Below are 22,804 nucleotides of genomic sequence, written 5' to 3'. Positions count from 1 at the left end.
AGACACCTTGACACTCCTATGAGCTCCCCGCAGCGTCCCAGAGAATGATACCGGCTGCGTTCGGAGCCTTTCTCGCTCCCAATATCCCAACACCTCCAAACCCACTGGTTCCACCGCTTCCAAGTGTTCCGAGTCCATTAGTTCCCTGAGGTGTCTCAGGAGCTTTACCAGCTGCGGCTATTCGACGACCAGAGTGATCCGCCGCTACGCACAGCAGCGGGACAGGGTGGTCGGTTGCCTGATTCAATACCTTCGGTGCACTCGATCCCTCCACGTCGATCGCCCGGATGATCCCGTCCCTACCGCACATCGCGAACCAGCTCCCAATACTCCCATCTCCGCCGGATGGCACGGCGCAGCATCCCATCGTCGGGCACGGCGACGTCACCTTCGTCATCGGAGTCATCGTGCGAACGTCGGTGAAGACCACGGTACCGTCGGTCGACATGGACGCGAGAACGTCCCCACCCGACAAAAACGTCGTCGCACACCCCAACGCACCCGAATGGACCGGCAACGTAGCCACCGTCTCCGCGGTCGACGCCTTGGAGTCGTGGGCGAAGACCCGAACGGCGCCGTCGCTGCAAGCCGACGCGAGCAGGTTTCTGGCGCCGCCGTCAGACGCCAAGCTGAATAGGAACCCGGGCTCCCAACGTTCCGAACCCGCCTCGACCGGTATCGGTTCGTGACCCACCTTAGACAAGACGGTGACGCGCTCGAGGTCCCATAGGTGCAGGTCCGTCCCCGCCGCCGTGGCGAGCATGGGCCCGCCGCCGTCGCCGTCGCCGACGAAGATGCACCCGTACACCTGGTCCGGGTGTCCCTCGAGCTTGTCCACGAGCGCCGTCGTTCCGCTGTCAGGATCATGCGTCGTGGCGGATGCTTCCATTCCCGGTTGTGCCACGCGCCACACGCCTACGGATCCATCGGCCGAGGCGGTAGCGAGTATCTTCGATGTCGGGTGCCAAGACACGCGAACGACCTCATCCTTGTGACCACGGCACACGCCGTACGAGCTGACGCCCGAGCCCGAGCCGGCGTCCAACCATAAGCGTGCGGCCTCATCTTCCCCCGCGGACGCGATCAAACTTTCGTCCCAAGGACAGAAGGCCACATCGAATACTCTACCTGCGAGGACCGATCGGGAAGCAGTTGAAGGGAGAGGTTAGATCTCGATCGTGTAGGCACCCCGGGGAAAATCTTTGTGGGCGGGAAAGTCTCGTGGGAGGAGAAATTGCCGTACCGTAGTGGGCTCTTGTCGGTGCGTCTACCCTGTTTGCGCCGCGCTCGAGCGCTGGGGGTATCCCCATGTGACCTCACCTATGGCGTATTGATATGGTTCAGGTCGCCGTCGGCGCGATGGTGAATGCGCCAAACCGGCGACACGGTCCGGGAACTGAAAAAGTGTCACTGGTCCATTTCGCGTCGGGAAAATCGGCAGAAAATCGGGAAAATCAAACGAAAAGTCGCCAAATCAAAAGCAGCCACAGAACGCGCCGTGCGAGCGAACGAGCTCGCCTCGCACCCCATCCACGCTCGCGTCCACACTGTAGACGAACATGAACGCCACCGCGACGGTGCGCGCGGCGGGGATGTCATCCCCGTCCACCTCCTGGCGATCGGTTAACGATCGTCGCCCGGTTCGTCATCGCTTATCTCTTGTGCCGAAAGCATCTTCGAGCGACAACACCGCGAGTGCTTTCGGCGTTTCGCAGCGGATTTTGATCACCGGATCGACACGTGGCTTGGGATTTGAGTTGGCGAGAAGCTTCCTTGCCCGCGGCGACAAGGTGTTCGTCACCTCTCGCGACGCCGCTAAGGTTAGCGATGCCGTGGCGACGCTCAGGGAGACATTCGGAAACGATTCCGTCGCAGGTCTCGAGGCGGACGTGTCGAAGGCGGCGAGCGTCGAGGCGATGGCGAACGCTTGCGTAGACGCTTTCGGCGGCGTTGACGTTTGGATCAACAATGCAGGATCGAACGGGTACAAGTACGACAACCTGGAGGAGGCTGACCCGTCTGTCTTGGAGGAGGTGGTGTTGACAAACTCTCTCGGTTCGCTGCTTTGCACAAGGCAGGCGATCAAGACGATGCGAAAGACGTCCGGGAGAGGCCACATCTTCAACATGGAGGGAGCAGGCTCCGATGGAAGCGCGACGCGTAAATTTGCGGCGTATGGTCACACCAAGGCTGGCATGGCGCAGCTCTCGAAGACAATGGCGGAGGAACTGAAGGATATTCCCATCGGCGTGCACACCATCAGCCCGGGGATGGTGTTCACGGAGCTCATCTCGAGCGGACGCTACGCGTTTGGGAGTCAAGGGCGCTTATTTGTGAACGCTTTGGCTGAACCGGCTGATTCAACCGCCGAGCTCATTGTGGAGAAGCTCAAGGAGGCGACAGAAAGCCCAGACTCGGTGAACAGGACAATCGCCATCAAGATTCTGACGCCGGACGTTGCGCTCAGGAAAATGTTTGGTCGTTTTGTGCTTGGCGAAAACAAGGATCGTTATTATCCCGAGGCCGATTGATTGAACAGAGCCGACCACCAGCGTAGATTTTTAGACAGGCAAAATAAAATAGTCTAAGTTTGCCGGAACAACCTGCTGTGTAAAAGGAATCCAGGCTTCCAATCGCAAGGCTATGCTCGCACGTTTTTTGACGGATCGCTGTTAGTTCGAGTCAGCGAGTGAAACAGTAGACTAACTAACAAAACCAAGATCGATGATGATGGACGAGTCGATCGATTTACATCAAAACACAATACTGATTCTGATTCTGAGGCGCAGCACCGGTCACATCATCAGCGGAAAGGTGCCGTAATGATCAGGTCTCGGAGATCGATTGAAATGCTCAACAACTCATAAGACGGAAGTCAGAGAGGAGCGGATACGACTGATTCTGCTGTGAAACGAAAAAACGGACGCGCCAACGGCGATCAAACGCATGAATCACGAAAGTAAAGAAGAATTGAAATGGAGAGCAAGATTTCCTGCGCGAACGGCAATGTTGTTGATGCAAATCAAGATCGTAAGTCGAAGGTTTTGTGAAGTGTCGATAAATCTTGTGGCGCGGAACGAGAAATGATCAAATGATCAAGGAAAACGAGAAGCATACGCGAAGAAGCCTGAATTCAGGATTGCAAAGCATTCTTTGGGCATTCATATAGCAGGTGCCTTCGTATGAACAAAAAACCAAAAATAACCATGCGTATGGATCTCGTTGCTTATTTGATTGGAAAGTCGTGTGCGCCGAATAGAAGGTGCATCGTCGCGTGTAGCGGCTAAACGATATCAACGAAGGTGACCGAGTATTTTACCCTGTAACGCGCTAACCAAACATAGCATTAAACAGAATGTTGTTTTCATTTCAAGGACTTCAAACAAAGTCCTTGCTGGCATTTCGTCGACAACCCTTACGATATTGAAATGATATCGCGCATGTATCACATGCTTTTTCGAATTCTTCATCTTGTTAGAGCCTGGGTCTCATCAACAAGTCCGCGATTGATTCGCGAGCAACTATTTCCTCGTAAAGCCATACTCTTTTTGACAATGTTGCAATCTTTCCAATTATCCTTTAGTTATTCATGAACATAAAGCGTAGCGCTTGGCTTGCTTTAATTGGTAGAATAGCGCTAGCTTACTGTTTGCATGGGCGGAGAATGTTCGAAGTCGACTTCACAATGTCGATTTTAAACCTTTCCGCGAATGAATACAGAACACACTTTAATAACATTGCACAAATCCACTGGTACGCCATTCATTTTACTAGCTTGTTGCGATCGCGCGCTCTCTTTCAAAAAGATATAGAGCAATATTCTACGTGCTCCTTTTGTCTTTCGTGATTGTTGTGATCGGCACTGATGATGTTCGTTCCTTGCGATTCTTCATGATAGTTTTATACTGCAACGAAGCACGACGATTCGTAATTGTTGTTGTTCAACTTCAGTCTTTCAAAGGGTAACGTTCTGCTCGTGTTTTATCGGATTCGCTAGGCATTGATCGAAGTTTATCGTGCTCGATGCGTTTCACGTTTGCTGGTTTCGCGCGTAAGCAGACATCCTTTCATTACGCTTTTGCGGCGTCGAATACTTTTTGCGAAAGCACCTCGGCACTCAGGTTCCTTCGTACCAAGGTACTGCAGAGTCCTGAACCGTACTAAAAGAACCGTTTGCGGCACGTTGAGCTACTTCATCACGAATCGGCCAGCTATGTCTCAGAACGACTGCACGGTTTCTTTTCGATCGTTTATTAGAAAAATGCTGAACATCCTTCGCCGTCGTCATTGATCTTTTATTCCTCGTTTCGACCATTTTCTCCCGATCATTCGCATTGGTTTTGCCTATCTTAGCCACATCCCGACACTCCGATGCGGAAAAATTCTGCATTTCAGCCATCTCTTCGTAGTCTATCCAACTTTGCCCGGATTCTCTCTCTTCGCGGCTGGGTATGCCGTTTATGCATTTGGCCATACTTCCGTCACTCGTGGAGACTGAAATCGCTGGCTAACCTCGCGTACCATTTCTTTGAAAAATCCGATTTTTTTATTCCTCCCGACCCAGATTTTTCCTCTCCTGGCAGTTCGACAGTTAGTGTTACACACAACCGGGGGGGCAATGTCGGGCTACGACCGGACGCCGGGCCCGACCTCACCGAGGCCGTCGAGTCGGCGGAGAGAGTCTCGCCGAGGATATGATTCGCGGGCATCGGACGTGGCTCCGACCCCGAGGCGCGATAACGCCTCGGTGCGCTCCCAGCGAGGTTCGATGCGCTCGCAGGGGAGGTCCGAGGCCGACAGGATGCCGCAGACGCCGACGACAGTGGACCGGGCGTATGGTCGCACGGATGCAAGGTCGGGGAGGAGTGGGGGCTCGGCCAAGTCGGGTAAGTCTGCAGCTTTCAGAAGGGACAGCTCACTCGCCGGGTTCATCAAGAGATTGAGGGACGTCGAGATCCTATCCGACGTCGCTCTCGGGAAGATTAGGGCGAGTGGACACAAGATGCCGGGCGATTTGGAGGCGTTCCAAAAGCGGAAGGACGAGGTTCTGCGCTGCGTGGACGAGATGAAAGGTCAGCTTCGCTGCTACAAGTGTTCTCGCACGCGATCGTGTCTTACCCGTGTATCCCCTCTCTCTCGTGATTCGCAGGTTTGCCGGGAGCAGAGCAGATCCTGAGTGGGAAAGTTTCAGACGAGATGTTCAGGGAGTTGAGGTACACGAGCAGGTACATTGACGAGTTCAATAAGGTGCCACTGATGCCGATGAACACCCTCTTGGGAAGTTCACTGTCGAGTTGGCTGGTTTCAGACGAAACCCTGGACAATAACCCGGCAGTGATGAATCTCAGACAACTCAGGGAGACGTGCGAGAGCCTGCAGACAATTGAGGAAATCCTCACGGTGCGACCCAACTGTCTACGTACACCCGCTGCCTCCACCGCGACTGACAACCATCATCATCCACGATGCACAGAGTCAATTATCCGTACTGAACTGGGACGTGGGCGAAGCAATGACGCCGCCACCGCCGGAAATCATAGTGAACCCAAAGGATGTGGAGGTTGGATTGAGGCGTGAGCAGAGCAGCAGCCCGCCCGAGGATAGCACGTGCTGCTTCTGCTGCTCATCCGCACCGATAGAGGCGCCGGCGCCGGCGCCGCGGAAGAACAACAGCTCGACGAGGGGGCGTGATTCTCCCGCTAGTGGGAGAAGTAGTGGGAGGAGATGAACATGACGTGAACGTAGTAGCTTAGGTTATCATAGAAGCATCGCGAAATAGTCTAAAAGCAGCTACCCTGCTTGGGCACCTGGACGACAGGCAGACGCTCTCCAACGCTTCAAGGGTCCGAAAGGCGGGTACCTTTTCCCGCGAGATTCAGAAGACACGTCACTTCTCTCCTCGCACCTTCGATTGTGTGTAACCATATCGGCACACGACCTGTTGCGCGCGAAAATGAGGTGTCCTAGGTGTACGATACCGAGCGTATACCTCCTCGCTATCGTCCTGATGACAAGGGGCGCCCAGTCGGACTCGCAAGCGGACGCGTTTTACCCTTTCGCGAAATGTTCCAGTTGGGAGAACCCATACAGCTCCTACAGCGGATATGTCAAATCCTTCAATGCCGAGCTTCTCATGGACGCGAAAATCGACTCTGAGTTTGGCGACCATTACAATTATGTCGCAGAAGGCACTGGTAGGACAGTGAGGTGGACCGAAGGGCGGTCCAAGCTTTCTTTCTCCTTCAGATTTGGTTTGAGCGCTGCCCAGAACATTGATACTGACCAGTCTTGGAAGGCACACATCCACGCCAGCAGATGTGATGTTTCCTCAGGCGGTGCTCACTACTTGCAAAACCAAAATGGCCTAGACGGAGGTGAAAACATTTTCGAAGTCGTCTTCGATGCGAAGCGATCTGGCGACGAGATAATGGGCACAGGAAACGTCACACGCGAGTTCCTCGCAGACTACAACAGGGCAGCGTCAGTTGTCGTGCACATTGCCGACGGTACGCGAATCCTCTGCTGCAACTTGGCACCTGCCCTACCGAAGCTTCCCGATACGTGGAGTGCCACCATCGAGGCCAACATCAACAACTTCGACGCCGGCTCCAATCTGAGCTACACCATGCTTCGGAAGGAATGGTATCATGCGGAGACCAACAACTTGCGTATCGATGAGCACAGCGCGTATTCCCGTCAGACTCGCATGATGAACACGGTTGAAGAACGGTTGATCACCATGCACAGGAACGACACCTTCCCGGATGGCTTATGCAGCGACCACCCATTGCAATCCAGGATGTCACGATTCCTGACCCGTGGTGGGACGGACCACACAATTAAATCAACCGCGGAGATGTTCTCCTTCGAAGGAGATGCCCCAGACGAATACCACGGAATCACGGCATCTCACGAGTATGTCCGAGGCGTGCCATGCGAGAAGTGGACACGTAATGTGACGATGGGCACCAAGAAGTACACGTACGAGTTTTACTTCCCATTGTCAAGTTGGATGATACGGCGCGAGTCTTACCACCGCATGCTTTGGCGCGTGGTTGTCAAGAGTGACGAGGGCTTCAGAGGCCAACCTGTGTTACATTTTTATGATTTCATCGACATGGTACCTTTCATTGAGGACATGGAGGTTTTCAACCCGTGCAACGTGTACAACACTGGGAAACCTCTTGCGGGCAACTGTTCTTGTGGTCGGATCGGTGCACCCGCGCCTCCACCGGCTTCTTGGGGCGGTGGCGGCTCGGGTGAAGAGGGCATGAACGCTGGTGAGGTTGCGGGGCTGTCGATCTTCTTCCTCATTTTCGGATCATCTGTTTCGTTCATCGGCACGTACGTGTACTTCACTCAGTTTGCCAACAGAGTTCCGCTCTTTCCTGAGATGGAGATGAGTCATGCGTGATTGATGATTTCTTCCTTTCAACTTTCACTAGTCGCACGCGATTGTAATCTAGCTAGAGAACAAAATCTAAGAGCCACGTGAACAACGCGCCCGGCTTCCAAATGAGCTCGACGAAGGCGAACGCGTTCCACAGGCTGTGCAGGATGATCGGCGCGAGAATGTTCCTTGAGCGGATGTACACCACGCACATGAGCATCCCGAGAAAGGTGAGGGGGATGAGACGCTCCATGCTGAAATGCGCCAGCGCGAATATCAACGAGCTCAGCAGAACCGCGACGTCGACCCGGAAATACCTGGTGATGGACGGCAGCAGGAATCCTCTGAAGATCATCTCCTCCCAGATGGGCGCAACCAGAGATACCACCGCGACGTAGAACAGGATGGAAACCAGATCGTTTGACATCAGCGACTGCTCCCAAGGCGACACCGGCAGGGTGTTGCTCGGGATCGGCATCATGTTGCTGTTCAAGTTGTTCAGCGTGCTCACGATCGGGAATAGTGCGCATCCCAACAGAATCTCCTTAATCCATCCGCCCCGGAGGGACGCCGGGAACCAACGCTCCGGCAGAGGGAAGTACGGCCGAAGACACTGAAACAGCACGAACAGACCGACGAACATCTCCACGACGTCAGCGCTGAGGCTGTACAGCGCGAGCCCCCGCGCGGATAACTCCTGACAGTTGAAACCTAGCCATCGCACAGCGGATGGCAACCCAACGTGCCCGACCAGCAGGAACGACGCAAACCAAAGGATCATCACCTGCGCCACCACGACCCCGTTCCAGGGCACCTGGCAAAAACCCCCATCCGGCACCTTCAGCCACTTATCTGCCCAGCACGGATGCCACCGCGACGGGCTCGTCTCCATCGCGCCATCAACGTTCTCCTCAGCCTGTCCTTCCTGCGAGCCTCCCTCGGCGTCTCCGTCGGAAAGCGGCGCGACCGCTCCTCCGTTACCACTTGCGAACGTGCCTTGGGTGCGGGAGATGGCGCGTCCAGCCTCGCCGCCCATCGCGAGCCTTGGATGGCGGACGTGCCTTGTCCTCACACCGAAGGACACCCCAACCGCAGCTCTGTGCTGCGTCTCTGAGTAAGACGAAGGAGCCGAACCTCGCTTTGTCCCTGCACGCATCTTAGCCCCAACCGCTTGGCAGCCTCCCAGCGACGCCAAGCTGAGGGACCGCATGCTGCCGACCTCCGCCGCCGCGGGGCTCGTACTGCGCTACAAATGTACGTCCTGAGGCACCAGAGCTCGCCCGATCTTCCCGAGCTCGCCCGATCCTCGTGCTCGGAGTGCTCCCCGCCCGCCGAAGTGGCTGGTGATAATCTTGTGGCTCCGGAGACGCCCAACAGATTCGGTTGGCGCGAACAGGCAGACAGGTGGTGTTGGTTTTTTTAATGTTAGTCTACCTTCACTGGTTGTTTCAGGGGCGAACCGAAGAATCAGCTCGGAAGTTCCTGAAGCGCAAGCTTGGTGGGCTGGCCCGGGCAGGTGACCGCGTTAATCTGTCCCGATTGCCGTGTCAGCTTCTTCAGCACCTCGTCACGTGTTCAGTGCACCTCGTCTGTTGTACCATAGAGTGAAAGAGGCGAACAGAAGTTTTTCGTTTTACAAGTACATGAAAGGTCTACATGGTCCATCGAGACCACTGGAACGCCGCCACTCACCGGTACAAGGACTCGGACGCCAGGTTCTTTTGAATCTCTAATTCCCACTTATCTCCGTTGGCCAACAACTTCTCCTTGTCGTACAGCAGCTCCTCGTGCGTGTACGTCGCGTACTCAAAGTTGGGACCCTCGACGATAGCGTCCACGGGGCACGCCTCCTGGCAGAAACCGCAGTAGATGCACTTGGTCATGTCGATGTCGTACCTCGTGGTGCGCCTACTGCCGTCCTCGCGCTCTTCCGCCTCGATGGTGATGGCCTGCGCGGGGCAGATGGCCTCGCAAAGCTTGCACGCAATGCAGCGCTCCTCGCCTGTGGGGTAGCGACGCAGGGCGTGCTCACCGCGGAAACGCGGGCTCAGCGGGCCCTTCTCGAACGGATAGTTGATCTGCGAGATCGGAGGTGGAGAGATGGGGGACGAGTAGAGTTAGCGCACCGAGGGGTGGCGAGCTCTGGTAACCGACCTACAGCCAAGGCAGGTCCCAGCCAGGGTCAGCAGGCAGGGATCGGGGCCGCACTCACCGTAACCTTAGGCTCCCAGAAGTACTTCATCGCCAGGGACATGCCGCGGAACATCTCCGTCAGGAACAAGGTCTGCGCAGAAGCGTCGAGGACTGCGATCGAGGGAAGCGGGATTCCAGTCGTTAGGGCGGACGTCGATGGGGCTGGGGCAAAAACGTCATCCACGGGAAAGGGGCGAAATATTTGCTTACCCCCGTTCAGGTCCGTGGGCATCGGCGTCGACGAGCCCGCCTTGACTGCGTCGCCAACTTGGGTGGTGCCTGTGATATGAGGCGCGAGAAACGTTAGTAAGGTCGATCGCGGGTGATCCGCGACGCGCGCGCGCGGCGGGGGGGCTCAACGTACCCATCTTCTTTGGCAAATTAGACCCGTGGTTCGACTCCGATGCCTTGCCGCGGTTGAAGGCCTGCAGGCTGCCCCAGTTCGCGGCAGCCCTCAAGTTGAGCCCGGCGCTGAGCTTTTTGGTCGCCTGGCGCAGCATAGTCGCTTACCGTGGGTCCCGACCAGCGACTCGAGAGGCCAAACCCAGCGATCTGCCTGGGTCCGCGCGGCGACGTGTGACGGGCGCGGCTCGGAAACCCTATTTTATCTCAACGGGCTGGGCCCGGCACGATTTTCATGTTTTGTCGCACCGGCCAGATCACCAGCCAGAGACGTTTTATTTCCACCCGCCGGGCGACACAGGGCAAGGCGCCTCGAAGGATGCAGTCCGAACGTCATGGGGACCCTTCCGCTGTCGGAATCGGTGTCCCCGTGCACTTGAGGGAACACCTGCATGCGCCGGACAGGGAGATATTCGAGGTCAAGGCGAAGCTTCAGGCCCTGACGAAGAGGCTCCATCAGGCGGAACAGGACAGGGACGAGGCCCTTAAGGTTGCAGTTGCTGCTGATGCTAGGAGGAAGGCGGCCGACGAGCACGCGTCACAGAAGCTCGAGAAGGTTCGGACACGCGCTGAGGCGGCGGAGCGCGCGGCTGAGTCGAGCGAGTTACTGGCAGACGCGACCAGCGCTGCTCTCCAGGAGATGGAGATTCGAGCCCAGACCGCTGAGGCTGAGCTTCACCGACAGACGGAGAGAGTGGCGCGACTGGAGGAGGCGTTGGAAAAACAGAGGGCGAAAGGTGTGACCCTCGAAGACGATGTCGATATTCTCAGGCGTCGTGTGCGGAATCTGGAGCGAGGAATATCGTCGTTCTCGAAGGCATCGCAGACCGCGACGGAGGACTTTGTCGACTCGGGTCCGCGAGAGGAAGATCACAGCTTCGGAGTCAATGCGGCGGAGCTGCTCCGCGAGCTTGAAGACGTGGGGACTGATGCGCACATAGATGCCACCGGGGCAGTACGTCGCGCCACCGCGAGGGATCCCCGCGAGCCAGAGGGGCTAGGTGCCGAAATCATGCCACCGCGGTTGGAGGCGCCGGTCACAGTTCCCGAAGATGATTGGGGACCGGATGCGTCAGACGACGAGGAGGCGGGGCAGCGTAGAGTCGAGGAGTGGGATCAACCCGAGGCGAGTGAAGGGAGCGCACTGGTTGCCGTCGCGAGTGGAGAAGATGTTGTAAACTTGGAGCAGGAAAGAGAGGAACGCGACACCCAAGAATTCAAAGGACTCGAAGGACACGTCATAGAGAGCGCAGGAGTGGGTGAAATGGAAGACGATGGATGGGCCGGCGACGACCCGTCGTGGGTTGCAGACAAAGAACTGTAGAATGATATAGTCTAACACTTAGCTTTCTTGAAGACGTCGCGAGGCCGTTTGGATTTGATTTTGTGTGTGTGGCTTTTGTGTCGTTCACGCTGCGAGTGCGGCAGCATGGGCGACTGCTCCTGGAACAACAATTACAGGACATGGCGCGAATGCGAGGCAGTAGGAGCTCACGCTCCCAAGCAACGCACGCTTGAGTGTTCCCTTGATGCCGCGTGTTCCCAGAACGAGAAGGTCGAGGGCGCCGCCCATGGCTTCAACGTAATCGACAATAAGGTCGCGAACATCTCCTGTCAGATCAAGAAGTACAGAGTCGACAGTTCCGGTCTCGTCTGATTTCTGGAACTCGGAGATTGTCGATATGCACGTCTGTACGTTCGCGGTGGCAATGAGGGTCTGTTCCGGCGTTTCTTGCGCGGCGGAGTGGAGAAGGTGAACCTGGTCAGACGTCGTGAGCGCATACTTTGTCGCCCAAGCGCAGAGCTCGACTCCCGTTTCTGAACCGTCGAGGGCGATGGCGATCTTACGCTGCTTGCCGATCGCGGTCATGCCGAGGTAGGCTTGGCCGATGGTATCTGAGGTGAGGTCGGGAATGTCGCGGTACTTCCGAGACCGAACAACGAGCACGGGCAGCTTCGAGTGCTGAGTGACGTTGTTGCTTACAGACCCGAGCAGGGTCTTGCGCCAGCCCTGCCTCCCACGGCTTCCCATGACAAGAATGGCGTCCTTGGGGCACTCGAGCTCAGCGAACTTTGCGAGCGCATCTCCTGCGTCGTGTGTCGTCTCTATGACGATCAGTTTGTGCTCCATGCGGCTGACGGTGTGCGCTATTTCTCCCGGGAGCCAGTCCTTGGCAAGTGACAAGTCGCTCAAAGTCTTCACCGTGTCCATGGGGATCCATCCAGAGCTCTTCGCTCTGCAGCGGACTAACACGAGTTCATCTGAGGGTAAGAGGAAGTTGTCCCTGCACCATCGCCACGACAGCTTCGTCTCGATAGAGTCCTTGTCTCCGACTGTGTAAGACAGGGTAGAACAGGGTAAGACCTTCGCAGCGGTCCCGAGGAAGGAGCAAGGAAAGGTGTGGACATACCTGCAAACAGAACTGTTCTGGGCTCGGAAAACGTCATATCTTCGATGGAGTAAGGTGGTGATCGCGAGCGTGGCGAGGAGGGCATCCGACGGTGCAACACGGCGCTCTCCACAGTGGCTCCCTCGTTAGCCACGACGCCGTTGCCAAGAAAAAAGAAAATCATTGGAAGGGGAGAGGGATGAATGAGACGAGACGAAGTTTTTGACCTGCTCTCCTCGACTGACAAAAGACCAGCCTTGGTCGGGTACTAAAGACTACTCACGCGACATCAGCGACGCCCACCGCGTCCGCCGCGGCCACCCTGACCGGCACCCCTGCCGCCGCGTCCACCCTGACCCGCCGCACCGCGACCTCCCGGCGCTCCGCGGCCACCGCGACCTCCTTGATCCTGGGTTCTGCGAGCACCGCCGGCGGCGCCAAAGGTCTCCATGTCGTGCCTGCGCATCTGGGCGAAGCGAGCGCGACCGCCCTGCTGCTGCATCTCCTGCTGCTTCTCGAGCGCCTCGCAGCTCATGGTGTCGAAGAAATCGTCCTTGACGTACGTTGGACCCGCGGAGACGTCGGGCAGCGCCTTCTTCATCTCCGCCTTGTTGAAGAGCTCCTCCTTGTTAAACTTGCTGAACGCGGCGTTGAAGTCGAAGTCCTCCTGGGGAACAGCCATGCGCGTGGGAAGGAATCCATCGCCCATGACGGGTGCGGGCCCGGCGCGGGGCGCGGGAACCCTCGCGCCGCCGCGACCACCCGCCGTTCCGGCGCGGGGTGCGGGGGGAGCGCGACCGCCGACGGTGGACGAGGGCACCCTCGCAACCTGACCCTTGGGCTGGACGCCGCCGCCGCCGCCGCCGATGGCAGCCGCGAAGCTGGTGGGCTTGGGTTTGGGCGCCGCGGGGGCGGGAGCGGGAGCGGGAGCGGGAGCCTGGCGGCGCTGCTGCTGCTGCTGCTGCTGCTGCTGCCGCATCACGGGAGCCGGCTGGGCGACGGGCGCGCGGTTCCATGGGTTGGAAGGGGGCGCGGCCGGCGCTGGAGCGGGCGCAGGCTGCTGGTACTGCTGGCGAGGAGGCTGCTGGTACTGCAGCTGCTGATAGTTCTGCGGGGGAGGCGCCTGCGATGAGGAGGGGAGAGAGGGAGGGTCAGCCTGAGTGACTAGGGGGAAAATTTAAGCACGTGCGCCTAGGTTTCTTCGGGATCGGGGCGGGCGGCGGGAACCCGATCGGCGGTGCTTCGACGACGGGTGAGCCACGTGCGCCCGTTCGTTTGCGTTTGGTGGTTCATTTGTTTTATGACGGTTCGCTCACCTGGTGCTGGGGCGCGGGCGCAGGTGCGGGCGCCTGCTGCTGAGGAGGGCGCTGCTGCGGGGCACCGGACTGAGGAAGAGGAGGGACGATCGGAGTCAGCACGGTCGGTGCAGATTGGGAAGCGATCGCGAGGGTGGTATGTTCCGGGTTAGGAACGGACGGTGAAAACGACTCGGGATGGACAATATGACGCCTGGGACGGCGGTGGAACACACCTGCTCGATCTGGATGTCCTGGATGTCTGTGCCCTTGAACACGATGTAATCGTAGATCTCCGCGCTGGGCGGGATCTGCGGGCCAACCTTCTTGCGACCCTCGGTGCCGTAGGACTTGACGTTCTGGACCGTCAAAGAGGAATCAACATTGTTAATGTCGTGAAGGATGCCCTCGTACCTGATCTCGCTCTTGGAGATCAGGCTGATCTTGGACCCGATGTACTGCTGCGCCTGGGCCATGTTCGCGGCGTGGCGCGTGGGGATTATGTTTGGCGGCCAAAAGAGGGGGCCTGCAAAAATCCTTCTTTTTTTCGAACCCGCTTCTGACAGGTCGCCAGTGTTGAGGGGCGATGGAACGAACGCGCGATGAGGTCAGGATACCGTCACCCGCGACCGCCGAGCTCGTCGCCCATACGCTCAGGGAAGTGATAAAATTCCTCCTCTACGTCAGGCAGCAGCTCCCATGCTCCTACGACGACCTGAGGAGCGGGTTGGAGGAGTCAATGGGCCCCGAGGCGTTGGGGGTGGGGGAGGGTCAACGGAGGGCGGATATCTTGCCTGGATTGAAACGAAAGCGCGCGACATCCAGTGAGAGACGATCCTTGAAACTCTTCAAGGCGCTCGAAGCTATGCTGAGCCGAATCACGCCGCAAATGCTGCAAGAAACGCGCGCCACGGAGCTTGCACTGCTCCTTGGGTCCACGCCATTGAGACCCAAGGAGATGTACAACTTCGTGCTGAGCGACGCGTCGAGCTCTTACGCGCCGTACGAGCCCGCGCCCGGTACCGAAAGAATGATGGACAACGCAGCGCGGCGGGTGATTAGAGAGTGTCTTCCGGCCGTAGCGGGCTGTCCATCCGCAGCGGCACCGATGAAAGTATTTGTGCTGGTCAAGGTGCCAACACCAGAGACAGGTGGTGGCGAAGCAGAAGGTTTTCTGCCCAAGAGAGGGTTCGCACCGCTTCTCAGACAGACCAAGATCGCGGCAGATTTCGTGATGAAGGTGAAACGAGCAGAGGGTGATGTAGTTCAAGGGGGAGGCGTTGTCCAGGGTCTACCCGGGATGTGGTACCAGTGCACGTCGTCCGTCAAGGGGGTCAAGGGTCCGGGGTCGTGAACGCAATGCCATAATATTAATGAATACGAATCTAGCTTCTAGAGTGCGCGAGTATTAGCCTCATCTGTCCATCTCAGTCCGACTTGCTCACCTTCTTGCGCATGGTTCGGGCGAAGGGCCCCATGTTTGGGTCCGCGATGTAGTCCACGATTACCTTGGTCCAGGAGGTGTGGTACTTGAGGTTGTTGTAATACTCCGGAGCGATCTCGCGCACCTTGGGCAGCCTGCTCCCGGCAACCTTGGGGAAGTCGTGGTGCTCGTTGTGGTATCCGACGTTGTACACGAACACGTTGAGGGGGCCGTAGTAAGAGTACGTCTCCTGTCCAGGGTGGAACACGTAGTGCTCGGAGATGAAGTGACCGGCGATGGGGTGAAGACCGCCGCCGAGGAACACCGAAGCGAGCAGGTAGACGAATGCCCGGGGACCCGCGAAATGAATAAAAGCCATGTCGAACGCAGCCTGTGTGACCAAGTTAAGGAAATCCCACTTTCCCATCGGCTTCGGGCGCACAAACAGCGGCCTGATGGCGTAGAAGAAGAGCTGACCAATCACCCACACAATCTTGAGCAGGGAGCCGCCCAGAGAGAAGAGCCTCGCCTCACCGACGGTGGGAATGTCCGTGTCGATGGCATCATGTCCCTGGAACATGTGGTGCTCCAGGTGGTACTTCTTGAACGCCACGGAGAAGGGGATGCCGATGGGTAAGTTCGCCACGAGGCCCAGCGCACGGTTCGCGGCGGCGCTCTTAAATGCGAGGTTGTGGCTCAGCTCGTGGTTCGCCAGGAACAGGTTAGCGGTTGCGAAGCCCCCGAAGACGTACGCGGTGAGCAGCAGCACGGGCCACGACGCGTTGTTCCCCATCCACCAGGCCACCGCCAGCTGGAGGCTCACGACGGCGAAGATCTGCGGGCAGGTGGTCCAGTCCGGGCCGTACAGGTCCTTGATCTGCGGGTACTTCTCGAGGATCTCCCTCCTTCGCTTCGCGTGGGGCTCCTGTGGGGTCGCGGCGAGGGCGCGGGAGATGATTCAGCGTCAGCGGACGTACGTCGACGGAAAGGGACGTCAACGGCTCGGCGCGACGGATTCGGATGGCCGAGAGGTGGAAACAGCGACGTGGCCGCCCGCGCGGCCGGTAGCGATGCGGTCGGGCGGACGACGCGACGAGGGGGCGCGCGCGCGGAAATGCGGGACGGACGACGTGACGCACATCATCCTTGCTCCAGTAGAAGTCGCCAGACTTCTTCGTCTCGAGTTCGCCGCTCGACATGGTGGATCGCTCCTTCCGTCCACGCGCGTCCTACGACGTCACTCGGAAACTTGTTGGGCGTCGGCAAACGGCCGCGCGGCGTTCTGACTCGCGAGGCTTACGCGCTCGACGAGATGGATGCGATGCGACCAACGGAAGCGAATAGCTCCGAAGCCTTACAGATGCGGGTGAGCGGGGGCGAGCCTCGCGTCACGCGTTCTGGCCGCCGATGGTGACACGGTGTTTGCCTCCAAACGGCACTGAAACGAGCCGCCTGTTTGTGAGGCGGAGGGCGGCTGTTTCAGTATAAGGGTTTTATGTAAGTTTTAGCAGCTTGATTTAGCATTAGTCGGAAGAATATGTTTTCTCTATTTCGCTAACTTTAAAAGTGTATGACTACTTCTATGTGGATGGGAAATACGCTAATGTCAACCCCGAACAGCAAAACCAGGGGTTGGTCCTCCCTCGCCGGTCTTGGTCAACCTCGGCGCTTCTTCTTTTTCTTGTTGTCCCTCTGCTCGCCGTCCAGAGGGTCGTGGATGTGCTTCATGTCCTCGTACTCCTCGGCGAAGTCCCACATCTCCAGGTCCGTGTCCGTGACAGCCTTTAGCCCGCGCATTTTCTTTATGATTTGGAGGCACTTGAGGAACGGGGGCGTGGCGAAAAGTATCGCCCCGAAGATAACCTGGTGGTTGGGTGGGTGGTCGAGGGATGCGGGTTCAGAGGTCTGAAGACGTCGTGGATGTCGCGGAGAGTTGGGTTACTTGAAGGGAGGTTCGGCTCGTGGAGAGTTCTTCTCCTTACCATGAACAGATACACCTGGTTTTCCTCGGCGGTAAGGTCGAAACTACCGCCAAGCAACCTCCTGCTCGGGCCGACGGTCGGGTGCTCCTTGCCGAAGTCGACCAGCTCATCCCAGATCGCCGGGTCCTCCCAGACGTCCATGATCGCGGGTTGCAGCCACGCGCTGCGAACTGATCCTCGTGCGCTCGAGCCCGCGAAATATAACACTTGGGAAATCTAATTCAGCGTGCTACTTGGAAGGTGCCCAAATATTTGTTCGACACGCGAGCCAGAGTCCGCCGCGTCCCTGGGTGCAGGGCGCAGGCCAGGATCGATGATGTTTTCGTCGCGGATGAGTACTAGTCGTGGGTATGGGCTGTCTAAGGTGCGTGTCTCCCCAATGAGCCCTGATGATATTCTTCCACGCTTTCTCCTATGGGGACATCAGCTGATCGACACCTCAACACCCTCCGCTCCTCCCTCCACAGGACCGCCGGTTCGACCTCGAGAGCGGCGCGCTGCTGGATGACAACTCGAAATCCCGTCGCAAGGGCCAATCGTTTCTCACCCGACAGCTCGTTCGCTTGCTCTGGGCGATCCTCGGGGTTGCCAGGAAGCGATGGTTTACCTCCACTCTGCTCGTGTGGATAACATTTCGCGAGCTTGTTCCCCGCGCGCCTTCGTCCCCAACCCCTCGGGCGCCATGGAAGATGCCCGGGAGCGCGCACGTACCCGTCCCCGGGGGTCTCAGGGGTCTGGAGACGTATCCGTACCCATCGGCGACGGACCTGGTCGTGGTTTGCGGACACGCCGTCTACGCAGCCGGGGACTACTCGCCGGAGGTGTCAAGGCTTGAGTCCAGCTGGTTCCTCGAGGACTACCAACAGGTTAAAGGGCGAGCGGAGACATTCGTAGAACACGCGAAGGTTGGGGTGATGGAGGCGGCGAACAATCCGAAGGCGCTCCTCGTGTTTAGTGGCGGAAAGACTCGAAAGAGCGCTGGAAGTCTCGGGGAAGGGACGAGCTACTGGGAGGTTGCGAGGGCCAACCGCTGGTTTGGAAAGGCGGACTCGGTGGCCCCCAGGGCGTTCACCGAGGACTTCGCCCGCGACAGTCTTGAGAACGTGATGTTCTCAATCACAAGATTTCACGAGCTGACCGGCAAGGTTCCGAGGAAGCTCACCGTGGTTGGGTACGAGTTCAAACGGGACAGGTTCGTCGACCTACACCGTGCGGCTCTTAGGTTCCCAAGAGACCGGTTTGTTTACATCGGCACAGGTGCGGCGGGGACCGAGGAGAGGAGCGCGGCGAGCGAAATCGAGGTGAGGGCGCAATTTAAGGCTGATCCGTACGGGTGCTCCGGGGAGCTGGGTAGGAAACGACGGGAGCGGGACCCCTTCAACGTTGGCCAGCCGTACTCGAGGACAAATCCCGAGCTGGCGCCCCTGCTGGCGCACTGTGGCCCTGAACTGTTCGACGGGAACCTGCCGTGGCCGAAGGAGAAAGAGCTTGTCGGGGACGTTCCAAGCGGCGGTGAACGTGCGTCGAAGACGGGCGAAGGGAATGGCGACGCGGCGAAGGGCGAGGAGAGCGCCAATGCGGAGACTTCAAACCATGCCCACGATGACGTCTAGAACTTAAGAGGTTGGAACATGTGCAACACGTCTCGTATTGATGGCTAACACTTGATGTTACGTATACGACGTCATCCACCTCTAAACCACGGGAACCAGCGCTTGGAGTTGGACTTGATGTCGGGTGTGCTCTGCAGCTCGCTTTCCACGCTCGCTATAACATCAGCGATGTGATCCCGACCGCCTTGCTTTCCCCCCTTGTCCACCACGTTCTCCTTCGAGGCTCGTATGGAAATCGGCAGAGCGTGCTTCTCCATCTCCTGTAGTAAGTACCCCAGTGGTAGGCATAGCCCGCCTCCAACAACCAGCCCCAGTGCCAGCCCCTGCAGTCGCATCGCGATTCCACCCGGGAGCGCTAAGCCGGTCGCTCCCGCCGTGATCGCCCCCGCCGCGACAGTGTTCCACATGTCCTTGATATCCCCTCTGTAGCTCTGGGACCCGAGCTGCACCGCACTGAACACCGCGACGAAACTCCCGAACCTCACGCCTCCCATTGTAGCCTCGTGCACGCTCCTCATCCATAGGTTGCGGCGTCGCACGATGTCTGCCAACTCCGGATCGAACGCCCTGGCCTCGGCCGCCCTGGCACGCATAACCCCGTACACCATCCCCGCCATGGTGCCAGTCGCCGTATCAGCGGCCCATGCATCCAATTCCTTCGGCCGCGGCGGAATCTCCTCGCCGGGCTTGACCCGCCTGAACGCCACGTCCATGGTGCTTCGCGAATGATCGCTCCGACGACAACTTTGCCTCGGGACACAGACACGAGCACGCAATGACCTCCCGCCAGATATGCATGACATGCGGGACCCGGGGACACGGTGCGTCGCAGTGTCCGGAGAGGACCAGGCTGCACCGTGAACACGTTCTAGGGACGTCGGAAATGCCCGACGTGACCGCGGGGGCCTTGCGCCGGGGGCCAGGAGGGTTGCAGGTGCTGTCCTACGCGAAGGATCACACCTCGGCGCTGTTCCAGCAGGCGAAAGAGCGGGAGGAGAGGCTGCGGGAGGAAAGGGCGAGCAGGAGGGACCAAGAGGCGCCCCCAAACGCAAATTCTCAGCCGGCAAAATCCGGGATGTCGATGGTGCGCCTGGTGAAGCGTAAGGGCGTTGGCGTTGCAGAGCCCGGCAAGAAGGCTAAGCTGCAGGTCGTTTTGGAGGATCAGTTCAAGGATGACGAGGACGACGAAGAGGAAGGACTTGGAGGGCTACTGGGTGACTACGACAGTGATGACGATGCAGAGGAGGAAGAGCCGGCGAAGCAGCAACAGAAGGAGGACAAGGAAGAGAAGAAGGATGATAAGCCGAAGGTGAAGCTCCCGGCACCATCGGAGTTGGGGGTCCTGGATCTGCCCGACTGGACTGATGAGGTGCATCTCGGCAAGGTCGAGGAGCAGAAGGTGTCGGCGAAGCCTGTGTCGAAGGCGAGAGCTGTTTGCAACGACTTTTTAAGAGGTCGATGCGATCGGGGGAAACGATGCAAGTTTTCGCACGACGTGTCATAGGTATCGACTGTTGTTTCTTTCTACGTCGAATTAATAGGCTATTGATAGTACTGGCGCTCACCTCGCCTTGAGAAAGTCAAATCGCCTCATGGTGAAGTTGCCACCGGAGCGCACGAAAGTGCCGGAGCGGGTCTCGAGAGCGATCTCCTGCTGGGCGTTCTCTCGAAAGTTCATCTTGCGAAGGGTGAAGTTGCCACCGCGCTTGAAAGACTTGCCCTCCTGCGCCTTGACCTTGGCAGCGACAAAGTCAAACTTGCGCATGGTGAACTGTCCAGACTTACGAGTGAAGCCGGCGCCGCTCGTGGGCTGCGCGGGCCTCACCGTGAACTTCATCTTGCGCAGGCTGAAGACGCCGGAGCGCTTGAAAGCTTTGGCCGGGGCAGTTTTGGCCCTGACTGCAGCGAAGTCAAACTTGCGCAGGGTGAAAGTTCCCGAGCGCCTGAACGTGGATGGCTCGGAGGCCACAACCTTCGGCTCTCCGAAGGAAAGCTTGCGCTTCGTGAACGTACCGGGAGTACGCTTGAACCCAGGTTTTTTCTGTTCAAAGTTGAACACCACGGGCTCTTCCACGCTCCTCTCCACCTTCTTCGCGGGAGCCGCGCTCGTCGCTGCAGCCTTGGGCGAGAACTTCATCCTGCGCAGGCTGAAAGTGCCGGAGCGCTTGAAGGCCTTAACGGGAGCCGTCTTCGCCTTCACCGCGGCGAAGTCGAACTTACGCATGATGAACTGCCCGGACCTGCGCTTGAACGTGCCACCCTTGCGCGGCTCCACGGGTGCGACTGCGAGGTCCTCGCCGTCGTCGTAGGACATTCCCGCCATCTCAGCCTCGAGCGCCCTAACGCGGGCCCTGAGGCGGTCCGCCTCGACCTCGAGGGCCGCCGCCCTCGCCTCCATCTCGGTTGCCCTCGCCTCCGCAGCCTCGAGTTCCTCGGCGTCAACCATGTCCGCCATCACAATCTCGAGGCTCCTGATCCTGGCGAGCGCGGCGTCGAGCTCCTCGGGCTCGATCATGTCCGCCATGATGATCTCGAGCTCCCTTATCCTCGCCTCGAGTATGTTCGCCTCCTCCGCGGTGAGCATCTCGGACATGAGTACCTCGAGCTCGCGTACACGCGCCAGATGGCCGGTTCCGGCGGAGGAGTTGGCGAGCTGCTCTTTGAGCGAGGCAACCTCACGCGCGGCGGCAGAGGCAGCAGCCTCAGCCGCGAGGAGCTCGTCGCCCCTTCGTTTGGCGAGCGCGGATAGCTTCTCGACGGTGAGGCGGGCCTTCTCGAGCTCGGCACCGGCCGTGGCGGCTCCGCCGATGACCATGGCGCCGACTTCCGCAGCCTCCTCCGCCTCGCCCTCAGCCTCGGCGAGGTCAATCTCCAGCGTCCTGATGCGCGCGATGAGATCGGATCGCTCAGCCGCGGCCCGCGCCTCCGCGGTGGCGAGCGCGTCCTTGGCGGAGTCAGCCTCCATGCGCAGCGCCGTGAGGTCATGGTCCAGGTGGGTGGCGGTGGTGGATGCCACATCGTTGTTGCCGACCATGACTGCGAGCTGGTCTGCAGCCTCGACAAGCTTGACGTTGAGGTCCTTGAGAGCCTCGGCCTCCCTCTCGAGGTTCTCCAGTCGCATGGACATGAACGCGAGCTCCTCCGCATCCTTCAGCAGCTCATGCGCCGCCTTATCGTTTATGGCCTGTTGCTTCTTCACCTCCTCAGTGAGCTTCTCGTTCTCCTGCTCCGCAGCAGCAAGCCTCATGGCCAGGTCGTCACGGCCTTGATTCCTGGAGATGCTCTCGTACTTGGCGTTGCGGATGACGTCGAGGACCTCGGCGAGCCTGTCACCGGGCTCCCTCTTTTCGACGGGCTTGAAGTTCTTCCAGGTTTCACCAGCCTTGGGGGGCCATGTGTGGCTGTGGATGTTGACGTCGTCTTTGTCGTCGTAGTCTTGGCCGTGCTCGTGGCCCCCATCCCCGTGGGAGTGACCGTGGCCGTGCGCGCGAACCGCCGCTGGGATTTGGCGACGCGTGCTTCGCAGCGTCGCACGACGAAGGGCAGTACCGGTAAACACCTGCAAAGGAGACGAGACGCCGAGAAGGTGAGTGAAACGTTGGTGTTCGATCTGGGATATGAAGTTCAAACGTATCGGGTGGAAACGCGTCCACGACGGGACGCGGGGTCCCCGACCGACGCCGAAACGACCATCGCACGAATCGACGGAATTGCGCGCTTTGGGTCCGAAGTGTCCGGGCCCCGCTAAGGACGGGCGCGCACCTTCTTGAGACGGAGAGAATCGGCTCCAGCCCTAGTCACGGGAGCGACGGGGTTGATCGCCCTAGACTTGGGTCCACATAGAGTGACCGCTGAGAGCGCGGGGGTGACTGAGTGCGTCGACATACTCCTCACGCGCTTGCTTCGCCACGCGAACCCACCTGAGACACACTCCGGCGCCAGCCGCGTGCTTCTCGCAGTGAGTCGTCCCGGAAATTCTCCGAAATAATATCCAACGGCTCTGGCCACTTTCCTTTTTCCAAACGGTTTTGGAGCCGGTCATGACTGATTCTAACTGAGCAGCTGTGGACAACCTTTTCGGACCTTTTCCAAATTTGCACACGAACACGAGTCAGG

General features: G+C 58.6%; 16 protein-coding genes across 16 annotated transcripts; 7 read left to right on the top strand and 9 right to left on the bottom strand.

Moving 5' to 3' along the window:
• Nucleotides 1-16: 16 nt before the first annotated feature.
• Nucleotides 17-1,310, bottom strand: MICPUN_62117 (predicted protein; the record flags this gene model as incomplete). The annotated part of the gene is made up of 2 exons (XM_002508534.1): nucleotides 17-1,128; nucleotides 1,244-1,310. 2 exons carry the CDS (start codon nucleotides 1,308-1,310, stop codon nucleotides 17-19), a joined length of 1,179 nt encoding a protein of 392 aa, XP_002508580.1.
• Nucleotides 1,311-1,592: 282 nt separating this feature from the next.
• Nucleotides 1,593-2,531, top strand: MICPUN_85939 (predicted protein; the record flags this gene model as incomplete). Its single annotated transcript, XM_002508813.1, has 1 exon — nucleotides 1,593-2,531. The coding sequence occupies one exon, from the start codon at nucleotides 1,593-1,595 to the stop codon at nucleotides 2,529-2,531; it is 939 nt and encodes a 312-aa protein (XP_002508859.1).
• A 2,087-nt stretch (nucleotides 2,532-4,618) lies between these two features.
• Nucleotides 4,619-5,786, top strand: MICPUN_62115 (hypothetical protein; the record flags this gene model as incomplete). Its single annotated transcript, XM_002508812.1, has 3 exons — nucleotides 4,619-5,072; nucleotides 5,150-5,400; nucleotides 5,474-5,786. 3 exons carry the CDS (start codon nucleotides 4,619-4,621, stop codon nucleotides 5,726-5,728), a joined length of 960 nt encoding a protein of 319 aa, XP_002508858.1. The 3' UTR covers nucleotides 5,729-5,786.
• Nucleotides 5,787-5,953: 167 nt separating this feature from the next.
• MICPUN_62114 (hypothetical protein) lies at nucleotides 5,954-7,482 on the top strand (the record flags this gene model as incomplete). The annotated part of the gene is made up of 1 exon (XM_002508811.1): nucleotides 5,954-7,482. The coding sequence occupies one exon, from the start codon at nucleotides 5,954-5,956 to the stop codon at nucleotides 7,412-7,414; it is 1,461 nt and encodes a 486-aa protein (XP_002508857.1). The 3' UTR covers nucleotides 7,415-7,482.
• Nucleotides 7,467-8,282, bottom strand: MICPUN_85896 (hypothetical protein; the record flags this gene model as incomplete). The annotated part of the gene is made up of 1 exon (XM_002508533.1): nucleotides 7,467-8,282. The coding sequence occupies one exon, from the start codon at nucleotides 8,280-8,282 to the stop codon at nucleotides 7,467-7,469; it is 816 nt and encodes a 271-aa protein (XP_002508579.1).
• A 718-nt stretch (nucleotides 8,283-9,000) lies between these two features.
• MICPUN_109068 (NADH dehydrogenase) lies at nucleotides 9,001-10,150 on the bottom strand. Its single transcript, XM_002508532.1, has 4 exons — nucleotides 9,948-10,150; nucleotides 9,794-9,862; nucleotides 9,603-9,694; nucleotides 9,001-9,468 (listed from the first exon to the last, which is right to left on the bottom strand). The coding sequence occupies exons 1-4, from the start codon at nucleotides 10,081-10,083 to the stop codon at nucleotides 9,079-9,081; spliced, it is 687 nt and encodes a 228-aa protein (XP_002508578.1). The 5' UTR covers nucleotides 10,084-10,150; the 3' UTR covers nucleotides 9,001-9,078.
• Nucleotides 10,151-10,220: 70 nt separating this feature from the next.
• MICPUN_62112 (predicted protein) lies at nucleotides 10,221-11,309 on the top strand (the record flags this gene model as incomplete). Its single annotated transcript, XM_002508810.1, has 1 exon — nucleotides 10,221-11,309. The coding sequence occupies one exon, from the start codon at nucleotides 10,221-10,223 to the stop codon at nucleotides 11,307-11,309; it is 1,089 nt and encodes a 362-aa protein (XP_002508856.1).
• Nucleotides 11,310-11,393: 84 nt separating this feature from the next.
• On the bottom strand, nucleotides 11,394-12,197 carry MICPUN_102819 (predicted protein; the record flags this gene model as incomplete). Its single annotated transcript, XM_002508531.1, has 1 exon — nucleotides 11,394-12,197. One exon carries the CDS (start codon nucleotides 12,195-12,197, stop codon nucleotides 11,394-11,396), a length of 804 nt encoding a protein of 267 aa, XP_002508577.1.
• A 467-nt stretch (nucleotides 12,198-12,664) lies between these two features.
• On the bottom strand, nucleotides 12,665-14,146 carry MICPUN_102818 (predicted protein; the record flags this gene model as incomplete). The annotated part of the gene is made up of 3 exons (XM_002508530.1): nucleotides 12,665-13,498; nucleotides 13,692-13,760; nucleotides 13,907-14,146. 3 exons carry the CDS (start codon nucleotides 14,144-14,146, stop codon nucleotides 12,665-12,667), a joined length of 1,143 nt encoding a protein of 380 aa, XP_002508576.1.
• Nucleotides 14,147-14,256: 110 nt separating this feature from the next.
• Nucleotides 14,257-15,024, top strand: MICPUN_113859 (hypothetical protein; the record flags this gene model as incomplete). The annotated part of the gene is made up of 1 exon (XM_002508809.1): nucleotides 14,257-15,024. The coding sequence occupies one exon, from the start codon at nucleotides 14,257-14,259 to the stop codon at nucleotides 15,022-15,024; it is 768 nt and encodes a 255-aa protein (XP_002508855.1).
• Nucleotides 15,020-16,460, bottom strand: MICPUN_95334 (fatty acid desaturase). Its single transcript, XM_002508529.1, has 2 exons — nucleotides 16,233-16,460; nucleotides 15,020-16,018 (listed from the first exon to the last, which is right to left on the bottom strand). Exons 1-2 carry the CDS (start codon nucleotides 16,290-16,292, stop codon nucleotides 15,098-15,100), a joined length of 981 nt encoding a protein of 326 aa, XP_002508575.1. The 5' UTR covers nucleotides 16,293-16,460; the 3' UTR covers nucleotides 15,020-15,097.
• Nucleotides 16,461-16,749: 289 nt separating this feature from the next.
• Nucleotides 16,750-17,216, bottom strand: MICPUN_102816 (predicted protein; the record flags this gene model as incomplete). Its single annotated transcript, XM_002508528.1, has 2 exons — nucleotides 16,750-16,956; nucleotides 17,076-17,216. 2 exons carry the CDS (start codon nucleotides 17,214-17,216, stop codon nucleotides 16,750-16,752), a joined length of 348 nt encoding a protein of 115 aa, XP_002508574.1.
• Nucleotides 17,217-17,358: 142 nt separating this feature from the next.
• MICPUN_62106 (hypothetical protein) lies at nucleotides 17,359-18,725 on the top strand. The gene is made up of 2 exons (XM_002508808.1): nucleotides 17,359-17,439; nucleotides 17,543-18,725. Exons 1-2 carry the CDS (start codon nucleotides 17,389-17,391, stop codon nucleotides 18,686-18,688), a joined length of 1,197 nt encoding a protein of 398 aa, XP_002508854.1. The 5' UTR covers nucleotides 17,359-17,388; the 3' UTR covers nucleotides 18,689-18,725.
• Nucleotides 18,726-18,759: 34 nt separating this feature from the next.
• MICPUN_62105 (predicted protein) lies at nucleotides 18,760-19,401 on the bottom strand (the record flags this gene model as incomplete). Its single annotated transcript, XM_002508527.1, has 1 exon — nucleotides 18,760-19,401. The coding sequence occupies one exon, from the start codon at nucleotides 19,399-19,401 to the stop codon at nucleotides 18,760-18,762; it is 642 nt and encodes a 213-aa protein (XP_002508573.1).
• A 62-nt stretch (nucleotides 19,402-19,463) lies between these two features.
• MICPUN_62104 (predicted protein) lies at nucleotides 19,464-20,192 on the top strand (the record flags this gene model as incomplete). The annotated part of the gene is made up of 1 exon (XM_002508807.1): nucleotides 19,464-20,192. One exon carries the CDS (start codon nucleotides 19,464-19,466, stop codon nucleotides 20,190-20,192), a length of 729 nt encoding a protein of 242 aa, XP_002508853.1.
• Nucleotides 20,193-20,201: 9 nt separating this feature from the next.
• MICPUN_113839 (hypothetical protein) lies at nucleotides 20,202-22,573 on the bottom strand (the record flags this gene model as incomplete). Its single annotated transcript, XM_002508526.1, has 2 exons — nucleotides 20,202-22,247; nucleotides 22,451-22,573. 2 exons carry the CDS (start codon nucleotides 22,571-22,573, stop codon nucleotides 20,250-20,252), a joined length of 2,121 nt encoding a protein of 706 aa, XP_002508572.1. The 3' UTR covers nucleotides 20,202-20,249.
• Between the last annotated feature and the right edge of the window lie 231 nt (nucleotides 22,574-22,804).

Source organism: Micromonas commoda, chromosome 10, assembly GCF_000090985.2.
Source record: "Micromonas commoda chromosome 10, complete sequence".
Classification (NCBI taxonomy): domain Eukaryota; kingdom Viridiplantae; phylum Chlorophyta; class Mamiellophyceae; order Mamiellales; family Mamiellaceae; genus Micromonas; species Micromonas commoda.
Note: the sequence above shows the minus strand (reverse complement) of the source record. Positions and strands in the feature narration are given on the sequence as shown.